Genomic DNA, 12,282 nt, shown 5'->3' with positions numbered 1-12,282 from the left:
GAAATACGTTAACATGGTATACGAAGCGTGATTAGGAACATTTAGACCATAGCACATAATTTTTAAGATAATTAATTTGAAAAAAATATTTATAATAAAATCTAGCGTCTAGGTGAACTTATTTACTACCAGAACTAACTGCTTGTTTTTTTTTTTTTTTTTTTTAATATATCTGACCGATTTGATGAGTAGTGCACGCCTAAAATTTGTAGAATTATTTGATACTATGAAATAGAAAAAACTAATACGGTAAGTCAAAGTGTTTATAGTCGCCGCGAAAGTATAAAACTGTTACTATAAAAAAGCTTAACCCGCATTTATTTGAGGAAAAACCACAAACTAATTTAATGTGTTTTAGTACGTTTACGTATGTAAGTTAAAATATTATATATAATACTAGCTGACACCGTAAACGTTATTTTGCCATATATGTTATTAGTCCCCTTATCCCCTCTTTATAACTTAGAAGTATGAAAAATAGATGTTAGCTGATTCTCAGACTTCCCGATATGCACACAAAATCGTCCAGTCGTTACGGAGGAGTATTGTAACTAACATTGTGACACGAAAATTTTATATATAAGATATGCTCTGTAAATTTACTATCAAACACAAAAATATATTTTTTATTTGAACAAGTAGTTAGATCAGCGCGTTGAAACAATCAAACTAACTCGAACTATAAGTTGCATTATATAATAACTGACCATATTTTTTTTACTCGAAACGCCGTTGTCATTAAAATAAAATAAAAAATTGCAAAATTTGTTTTTCAATAAGCCTCTCGTTGTTAAATCTACTCAGTTAACTTGAATTATTAGCTGTCAAGGGCCATTTATAGCTGTAACAAGCATTTTAAGGGCTTAACTAAATTCAATGTTTTGGCAAATTGGATTTATTTTCTGAATAAAGCACATTTATAAACAAGGAACATTTTAATATAATTTACAAAAGATATTCAATAAATATCAGCATTAGCTTTGTTGCCTATTCATTACAGGTTCAGAGGTTTTCAAGAATTTAATTCCTAATTATACAAATCTATATATCTATATAATTATATAAAAATTTCGTTTCACGGTGTATGTTAGCGATAAACTCCGAAACTACTGAACCAATTTTTATCAAATTTCGTAAGAATCTGTAATTTGATCCAACTTGGGAGAAAAGGTAGTTTTTTATCTCAATTATTGATCTATTATTGCAAATTAAAAGTTTAGTATACGACTGTAGTATGTATTTATCGGTTAGTTCTATAAAATCCTAATAGATGGCTGTTTGGCATCTAAGTTGCACGGATATCCGGTAGATGGCGCGTTTAAATATAAAGCCATAACAACGGGTGGCTGGGTCAGCTAGTGATATATATATAAATTATTACCTATTGTCGGTTTAAATAATATTGAAACAGAATAGTCCTATTGTCAAAAAGAAAAGATACTCATAGCGTCGGATGGATCATAGCGACGGATTTTTCTGAACTCTATAAAAGGTTCTTACAGTATTAAAATTTAAGAACTCGTTTCAGCCTGTAATATGCCACTACTGAGCATAGGCCTTTTTGCCCATGTTGGGGAAGGATCAGAGCTTAATCCACCACGCTGCTCCAATGCGGGTTGGCGGGTATATTCCCTACTATGAGAAACGATCACTATCAGTTTTGATCATGATAACAACCGGGACCCACGGCTTAAAGTGCTCTCCGAGGCACGGTGGGGAAACTCACTAGGATTGCACAAACACCCAGACCACAGCAATCAAACCCGCAACCGCCAGCGCAACAGATACAATCCATGGCTGTGACCGCTGCGCCAACGCGGCGTCAAACTGTAAATAATAATAATTCTAACTGCTAATTAAACGAAAATCAAACCACTAACATATAATGAAGCAACGAGTAAATACGATCAATTTTCTACTTTAATTAGGTACACTAATTACGAAAACGTGCTTACAGATTCATTATTTGGTGCCGAGTTTACTAGCTACTAATCTCAATTTCTATCCAATCTATATCAAAGTATATCCCACGGGAACTGAACATTTTTCCAAGGCAAAAACTAGTTTTAAGTTCCAACTATATAATTATGGCGTCACATTAAAACGTCATCATGATAGTTCTGGTTCACTAGTTACGAACGTTTGCTGGAAACGAACATTTGTACGAATATTAGATTCTGATCTCTAGAGCTCGGTAGAATAAAATTTTTAAGTGGAAAAGTAAAATTCAACAAATTTTATTGTAAAATGTACGAAAACTTACCTCGAAAATACATTAATTAACTTTGTGACGACAAAATGTAATATAACAACTTTAGTTATGCGGTAGAAGGTGCTTTTCAGTATATCTCTTAAAGAAATTATTTTGGTGTAAACATGTATTTAATTATAATATTTCAGAAACTTGTATTTTTGTATTTAAGACACGTAGGGGTGTCACCCATATTTTATATAGCAGGCTATATTAGATTACTTTGATGTATGTCATACCAAACATTTGTGCAACTTTAGTTATAATAAAGCTATCCTTTTTCACAGGAGTATCACTGAAGGCCCACAAGGCAATTGAGAGTGGAAGAGCCAGGAATAAGAATATTGGTCCGTTCCTGGCGGCTGCAGCAATGAAGTTCGGTCTCCTAGGTGCACTGACCTTCAAGGGTCTCTACCTGATGGTAGGAAAGGCCCTTCTGATCTCTAAGATTGCCCTTCTCCTCGCCACGATCATCGGCCTGAAGAAATTGTTCTCTCCTCAGGTGACCGACTAAAGATATGCATGGATTTTTTTAAGCATGATGTGGAATGCCCGTTATTGCATGCACTTATTTAATTAAGTGTTCATTTGCTAATAACATCGACTGGTAAAAATGTTTTAGCTTGTAAGTATTTCTAGTTTCATATTTATATCATGCCGTATCTTTTTTATTATATTAATAAAGAGGAACGGTAACATTTGGGTTACAAATAAAACAGTTGTTACCCAAAAATCTGTTTATTCCCAGAAAAGCAGAAAATAATAAACGAAAAAATCCTATTTACATTAAATTAGAAAGTATTAGTAATACCTACTATATCTTATTCAATGTACACAACTAATCTTGAGTTAGTCGTGGATACATCAAATATTCTATTTTTACCAGTCGATTGCATGGATTATTGAAATATATAATTAAAATGCATGAGTAAATTACTGTTTAAAAATAATTGTTTTTTATTTGACATCTTAAATAAGAATAGATAATGATTCTCATGCATGCTCTCGATTTACTTTAAATATACAAAATCTTTGATCAGTCGTGTCAAAATCAATTTTGTAGAGGGCCAAATATTAAATTTAGAATGTGTAGGCGGGCCAGGTCCGTAGAGGAATCCAGTGAAGTCATGATTATTCTTTCTGGGACACATTACGATCGCGCGCCGTATCTTTGACGTCCCTGTCTTAGATCCTACTTATATAATCCTTTGTATATAATCTTTATTTTTACGCACTGTTCGAAAATTTTCTGTTTTATCCGAGTGCATGAAAATAACTATATTTTTTGCACTTAGCTATTGTAGATATATCTGTGTACGTATGTCATATCTCTATATTACTATGTACTATGATCATTATAATAATATTGCAAATACGATACAGCACGTCGAGTTTTATATTAAAATACATTTTAAATAAGTCACTTAACGTAATAGTAATTTAACCTCACCTTAACTAATACGGTAACCTTTGTTTTGTAAGAACTAATATACGAATACTTTTCAGGCTATCATCAAAAAGGACTAAATCATATTGGTGAATTGGGTCCTGATGGAGACTATAAACCATAACGGTTCAACCCCCAACTAACAAAGGAACAACAGCCATTTGGCAAAGTTAACAGAAACTAAATTTAATATACCTACGGAAAAAAAATTAGTCGCAATACATGATCACCGAAGACTTGCAGTTAAAAATTAGTTCTTGTTAACTTCGTCATAGTACACGACTTGGTAACGATTGTAAATAATGTTTATTTATTTATTTATTTATTTATATACTTTTACTTACTAACTTGTACATAGCTGTTAACGCATTTATATTTAAAAAAACATAAGCTATATACTAATGGTTATTTATTGTGGATTAAATTTAATATTCACTAATTTATTTTTTATTTTATTTTATCCTATATTAATAACATATTAATTGTCCTTTAATTTCCTGATGTAACAATAACCTCACTTTAATATTAGTATATGATTAAAAATATATAAATATAAATAATAATATATATAATAATCTACAATACACACACGGTCGTCTGTACCTAAAGTACGCACCTTAATGCTTGTGTTATAGGTAGCAGCCGACTGGTATAGCTACATATTTTTTCGATAAACATACATATAAAGACTACATAAATTAATAAATATATATATGACACCCAGAATCTGGGTGGGAACCGAACGCACAACCCCCGGAGCAGAAACCATGGTTACTATAAACTGCACTAACGGGCTATTTAGAAAACAATTTAATATAACAAAAGATTTTCCCTTAAATTTAACAAAACAATACAGAGACAGCGTAATTATATATTTTCGGCGAAAATAGTACCTTTTTAACCGACTTCAAAAAAAGAGAAGGTTACTCAATTCGACCGTACATATATATATATTTTTTATCTATGTTCGGGGATAACTTTGTCGTTTATGAACCGATTTTGATAATTTTTTTTTTTGTTGGAAAGGATATATCCCCGGTGTGGTACCGTGCTAAGGAAACCAGGATCTGATGAAGGGATCCTAGAGAAAACGAGGGAAACTTTCGAAAATCTGTATAACTTTTTACTAGGTGTACCGATTTTAATGATTTTTAATTAAATCGAAAGCCGATGTTTATTATGTGGTCATATTTAAATTTCATCGAGATCTGATTACAACTTTTGGAATAATAAAGTTTAGACTTTGATAATGCGTATTTACTTGACTATTTTTTCATCTACCTACATTGTATTACTTGTCGATACAATTGAAGTCGATTTTTTTTCGTTTGCCTGCAAATACAATTATTCGATAAACAAATTACCTAACAATACATACAAAGGATGTCTGAAAACACATCTTGCTTGTTAATATCGAGCTAAATTATGCAGATATAAACTAGTTTCTAAGATATAATTGTGTTTGCTCGCAAACGAAAAAAACCGACTTCAATTACGTCGACGATTAATACAACGTAGATCGACGAAATACGACGAAATATACGACGAAAATAGTCAAGTAACTACGCGTTATCAAAGATTACTCAAAAAGTAGTTATCAGATCTCGATAAAATGTATATATGACCACATGACAAACATCAGCTTTCGATTAAATTAAAAATTATTGAAATCGGTACACCCAATAAAAAGTTATTGCAGATTTTCAAGAGTTTCCCTCGATTTCTTTGGCATTTCATCATCAGATCCTGGTTTCCTTATCATGGTACTAAACTAGGGATATCTGCTTTCCAACAAAAATAGAATTATCAAAATCGGTACATCCAGTAGAAAGTTATGCGGTATAATACAACGTAGGTCGACGAAAAAAGCGTCAAGTAAAAACGCATTATTAGATATAACTCGAAAAGTAGTTGTTAGATCTCAAATAAATTTAAATGGAACCAATTGACACACACCACCTTTCAATTAAAAAAAAAAAATTGTCGAAATCGGTCCACACGGTCAAAAGTTCTGATGTAACTAACATACATAAAAAAAATATACAGTCGAATTGAGAACCTCCTCCTTTTTTGGAAGTCGGTTAATAAAACAAACTAAATTTTATTATGTACTTACAGATTTCTGAAGTTGATTACAAATTAAAAAAGTTGTAAATACTATTTATTCGTAGTCATAACTAACAGCAACAAAAAATATCGAATAACTTTTTATTATGTACGACCATCATGTTTTTACGAGACTAATTAGATATGATGCATTTCAAATGATTAAAAAAACGCTTAAAATCTTCAGATGAATCGCTATACATACCTTTAAATAAACGGAATTTCGCGAGTTTCCTCGAATTTCGTAAGATTCCATCAACGTGTTCAGATAAGGTAAATATGGCACCAACGATGTTTGGAGAGGCCTTTCAAAACGGAAATACGATTTTACCTAATCCTTTTCCTTGTTTACAGAATTACAATAGACGATGATATCAGCGAATAGGTATATAAAAACACTAATCGTACATTTTTAACATGAATCTCCTTTTTTGTCGTTGGTTATTACCGCGACCGAACCACCCACCCTATCCGTCCGCCAGTTTTTGGTCCACGGGGGTCCAGGACCTAAGACCGCAACCACTCGCTGGAACCAGGCGAGTGGCATTCCCCCATCTGCCACCTAGGGGACGCACCCAGTAGGAGATCCGGCAACTTTCCCTGAGGCTGGACGTAAGCCTTCTCCAGGGTTCCCGCAAGTCCCGATCTCCCTCTTACGCCATCCAGTCACTACCAGCTAATTATATTTTAAGATTTTTTTTTAATTTTTTGTTTGTACAGTATGAACTCAAAAATAGGTGGACCGATTTTAAAAATAAAGAATTTTACATCAGGAGAATACTACATTATCACTGAGTGATATAAGCTATATGTTTTATATTCTGTTTTGCACTTAAAATTTTTGTAAATCTATTGTATACACATTTAGCTAGCTACGTTGGACTTATCTCTAGAAGAAATCTCATCCAGCCAACCTGCGATAGTGAGAACTAATGTTATGTAGCAGGCAAAGAAAGTACAAAAAAATTACAAAAAAGTAAATAATGAGCTAATAAAGTAATATTCATAACATCATACAATATATACTGCACACACACAGAATACAAATATACACATCACTACTTATGTAAGAATATACACATACATATTAAATACATATTTATATAAAAGACATACATAATGTACATATTATACAATACCTAATAAAAATAAATATAAATAAAAATTTATTTACGGATTAATTTGAGTGGGGGGCGTTATTTTAATAGGAGTAAAGGGAGCGACCTACGCGGGTGAAGCTAGTAATTTATAAAGCACTCATTTGAAGATTTTTTTTTTCATTTCATTTGTAGTGACTAGCAATAACGTTCCATTTGATATTTGATATACTTAAGTTAATGTCTCTCAAGCACTATAAAATAAATTATCGAAAAAAACAGGCTAGACGTTATATTTATAAACTACCTACGAAACGACCTGAGACAGAATTTAATGATAGTGAATTTTCAATTGTCAGATGTCTGTCTAAAATTATCAAAGGTCAAATATAATTAAATAATCTATCTGACATTGTAAAGATGTCTTCGAAATTTACGGTATATATAAATATATATATTTATCTTTCACGAAAAAATTACTACAACGACCTTACGACAACTTAAGACTTATTATTTTTTAGTTTTTTTCTCTTAAACATGCGTCTATGATAGATGTCGCTTACGTTACTTATTAATGATTAGTAGTAAATATTTCTAGATCTTCTAATTGAGGTAGTACACAGTACATTCAGTTAGTGCATATCAGGAAATATCATGCTCAAAGTATGGAACAGCCCGACTGGTGGCACACCTGAATCTTAAAGAAGATCGCAGCTACATATTACTGCTTTAGAGCTCCGCTGAGGATAAGGACGGCAACACGCTTACTTCGGGCATGCAGGTGCCAAAAGGCTACGGTATCCGTCTACTACCAGATGGACCGTTCGCTTGCTTGCCAATTTTATACTATAAAAAATAATCCTGCTAATCTGCTGTAGTTTTCTGTAGATTTACCCAAACGATCTTTTTCAGTTTCGGATTTAACCTTTTGTTCTAAATGAGCAACGGAAAAGGATAGGAATAAAAGTAACTTGACGTAACAATTGTATGCTTTCCGCAACGAATTTTAAAGCATCGAAAAAGCAAACGTAGGATACTATGTTTTGTAATGAAAATAATAAGTGATACTTTTGCGTGGTATTTTATAATTATCGTTCAGTTACTACGTTGTGTAACCACACAAAATATTATTAGGTAAGTTTTCTTTCTTTTGAAATTCAAAATTTATAATTAACATAATTATAATGATTAAAGGCACGTGCCACACATTCACGTATTATATTTGTGTATATTGTAGCGTGTTAAGTTAATTTCTGTCTTGCACGTGGCCAATCTTAATAGCGTGACAGAAATTAATAATTTTCTTTTTGCACTTTACTTCATTTAATATTAAACGTTATTTTATTAAAATAGACTTTATATTAAAATTGAATTTATATGTAACTAGCATCCCGTCCCGGTTTCGCATGGGTATTTAACAAAAAAATCAATATATTTTTTTCCACTATTTTTTTGAAAATATAGTATAGCCCATGTCACCCGCGGATAGGATAGCTTCCCAAAAGTGAAAGAATTTATCAAATCGATTCAGTAGTTTCGGAGCTATTCAATGAAAACAAACAAACAAACAAATCATTCCTCTTTATAATATTAGTATAGATGAATGAATTTGTACGTAAGTACCATAATTTACATTAACATAATACTTTCTAATACCGACTATCTTTATAAAATTAAAAACTACGTTAAATTTTACCACTTTATTAATTTCTATATATCTTAATCATTAACGTCATATTATTTGACGATACGTTAGCGCAGCGGACCCAGCATCAGTTGTTGTGCTGGCAGTCCTTGATTCTATTCACGATCACAGCAAACATTTAAATATGCCAATAAGGTATTTGTCTTGATATACATTTGTGCTTGTGTCGTGTATGTTTCCAGATCCTCAACACACGAGTAAATCCTGGTGAGAGCCGCTGAGTGTGATTGTTTGTTCATTTGTTTATTTATTGTAGGTAATGACATTTATTTTTAAACGACTTCAAAAATGGAGGAGGTTACTCAATTCGACCGTGTATATATATACACGGTATATTACGTATGTTCGGGGATAACTTCGTCGTTTATGAACCGATTTTGATAATTCTTTTTATGTTGGAAAGAAGATATCCCAAGTGTGGTACCATGATAAGAAAACCAGGATCTGATGATGGCATCCCAGAGAAATCGAGGGAAACCCTCGAAACTCGTAGTGAAATATAATTTAAATAAGACTCAAATACAAACTAGCAACACAATGTAAGCCCTTCAAGATTACCAAAATATATCTCAGTTATTCTCAGCTGAGTGGTTCCAACAATGATATCTTCAAATTTCCGCGTCTGTTGTCACGTCACAATGCGTGATCGTATAGTAAAAGCATGTGGGTGAGTAACACTATTTGTATATTATCTAATAACAGGATCTATTCGAAATACAAAATAGTAAGCGTATATGGGGTATTACTTGTCGATTTGTTATGATTATTCACAACTTACTTATAATAGTTTAAAAGAATAAAATAGCCAAAGGGTCACTTCTAGGGACTGTAACTGCAAACATTTTATACTTTCCATGTATTAAGACTAACAAATAGATAGAAAAAAAAACTTTGTTGTAATTACTTTGATTTTTATGGATTAAAATAAATAAAAGTAACTGAAAAGTGTAACGCAGAGATGTGATTTGATTTAACTACAATAATCTCCACCAGGCAAACTTTTTTAAGAATTATAAAATTACTACGAGTATATCAATGGCCTGTTTTTTAACATTTAATCCTTACCTTATTTGACAAATATTTAAATATTTCTATTTTCAACCTGTGAATCTAAAATCCTTAGTTTATTAGTCCAAGTGAAACGGGTCCTAAGGTCCTCTTTAACCTTCTGCCAATAGCCTATCAGTAAGATATATGCGAGATAAATTATTTTATGAAGAATTAGTGAAAATATTAATAACTAGCCCGTTGGTTCAATTTTTGAGTTGAGGGTTCAATTATCTATCACCTGAGTCTGGGTGTAATGTTTATATTTATTTATGAATATATCTATTAAACTGTTTATAATTGACTAGCCCGTTGGCGCAGTTTGTAGTGACCCTGCTTTCTGCTCCGAGGGTTGTGGGTTCGATTCCCACCCCGAGTCTGGGTGTAATATAAATATTTATTTATATATTTATGTATGTATTATTTATAAGTATGTTTATCGAAAAAAAAATATGTATCTATATACCAGTCGGCTGTAACCTATAACACAAGCATTAAGTTGCTTACTTTAGGAACAGACGACCGTGTGTGTATTGTGTAAATATATAAAAAAAAAAAAAAAAAAAATTTTAAAAATTTTATTTAGCTATGTCAGTCGACTGTTACCTTTATATAACACAAGCATTAAGTTGCTTACCATAGGAACAGACAATCGTGTTTATTAATTTTATTTATTTATTACTAGCTGACCCGGCGAACTTCGTATCGCCTAACACAAACTTTATCGTATGGTATTAAAGTTCAAATTGACTTTTAAGTATTATCACAAATCTTTTGTATGGGAGTATAGAAAAGTGTTGTTTTTAGACTTTTTCAGGAAATTTGAATTTTTTTTTTTAGAATTTTTCTCTCCGTAAGAACCATCCTCGTACTTCAAGGAATATTTAAAAAAAAGAATTAGCGAAATCGGTCCAACCGTTCTCGAGTTTTGCACTTAGCAACACATTCAGCGACTCATTTTTATATTATAGATTATTATTATATTCTTAAATCGTCACATGGATATTTTATCAAAATGAATAATAATGTTATGCAACTCTAAATTAATAACACAGAACTCTTTTTCGAAAAAACTCACCACTAGATTTAAAAAGGGTCCAATTCAAAATAAAATGCGACCTTAATTATTAATGAAAATAAATTCAATATAAATAACACTCTCAATGATAACATAATAATACTCACTGAGGTAACTGTGCAATTAAAAATTATTTGCAAAGTTACCTCGGTGAATATTTGCTATAATTTATTAAGAGTGTTATTTATAATCTAATATATAAAATTCTCGTGTCGCGGTGTTTGTAGTTAAACTCCTCCGAAACGGCTTGACCGATTCTCATGAAATTTCGTGTGCATATTGGGTAGGTCTGAGAATCAAACAACATCTATTTTTCATCCCCCTAATTTATGAGGGGAGGGGGGGATAAAGGGGGTTAATAACATATATGACAAAACAACGTTTGCAGGTTCAGCTATTAATATGATAAAATCGCAAATATTTGACACGCTCTTGAAGTATATGTATGGTATAAAAATACGTAAAGTTGAAAACAGCCTGTAAACTAAAACCATACTATTAAAAATTAAATTGAAAAGAACATCACGAAACTATGTACGCGGCCACACCGCGAGTAGCTGTTGAATTCATATTAAAATAGTGTTTAACCTTAAGTGTAAAGTAAACGCTGAATTTTTCAATAGTACCTTCTCTAAATATGTAATTTAGTAAGTAGTAGTAACCTTACCATTTGAATTCTGCGAATTTTTGGTATGACTATCAATACACGTGCTGACTATCATTACACGGAACACGTTTGAAACGTTTGAAAACGGTTCTGCTCAACGAAATCTGTGAAGATACTTCCTGTTTACTTACAATGTATCAAAATATCGATACTTGCAACATTGAAATCTTTTTCTATACATTAATACGTGAAAGAAAAACTTTGTACCCCTTTTTACGAAAATTTCGCGGACGGAGGCGTATAAAATTTCGCACTCTTATAGTTTATATAGAGAAGGAGTGCAGAATGCTAATTTTTTTTTAAATTATGCATAAAATACATTAAATCAATAGAAAACGTTAAACACACTACCATGTATTTGACACACACACACACGCATATATACTCTTTTGTTTATTATTACATATTATATTAAAACTATCTGTAAGTATCTATAATGATTATTCTTGGCACTACGCGCTTTCCACGCGGACTTGATTTGTACTAAAACTATCTGTAAGTATCTATAATGATTATTCTTGGCACTACGCGCTTTCCACGCGGACTTGATTTGTACTAAAACTATCTGTAAGTATCTGTGTTTAGTTCTTAAGTTGTTAATTGTAAATATGTATAATTCTTAGAAAAATAATGTTTGATTTAGTTGGTTCTATTATATTATTAAATTTAAAAATAACAATATTATATTGAAATGTTACGATTTGCAAAAAAAAAAATTAAATTAATTGTGGTCAAATTTCGCCCTTACTTACTAGTCTTAATAATCAAATGAATTTTTTCTCATGAGATCAAAATATATCACGAAATATTTTGGTTGTATGTGACCGTCATGGAAGCCGCAATATGACATGCATTATGTTATGTTGCATGCTTTATATGCTTAA

At 31.6% G+C, this 12,282-nt stretch overlaps 1 protein-coding gene across 1 annotated transcript in view; it reads left to right on the top strand.

Moving 5' to 3' along the window:
- The window catches only part of LOC123665012, a 42,143-nt gene that overhangs the window by 28,411 nt on the left and 1,450 nt on the right, over window positions 1-12,282 (top strand). Inside the window, exon 5 of the mRNA XM_045599373.1 lies at window positions 2,539-2,753. Within this exon, the coding sequence (XP_045455329.1) occupies window positions 2,539-2,753 (215 nt within the window). The remainder of the gene's footprint in view (window positions 1-2,538; window positions 2,754-12,282) is intronic.

This window comes from Melitaea cinxia, chromosome 23 (assembly GCF_905220565.1).
Source record: "Melitaea cinxia chromosome 23, ilMelCinx1.1, whole genome shotgun sequence".
Taxonomy (NCBI): Eukaryota; Metazoa; Arthropoda; class Insecta; order Lepidoptera; family Nymphalidae; genus Melitaea; species Melitaea cinxia.
The sequence above is the reverse complement of the archived record's forward strand: the minus strand, read 5'-3'. Positions and strand labels throughout refer to the sequence as shown.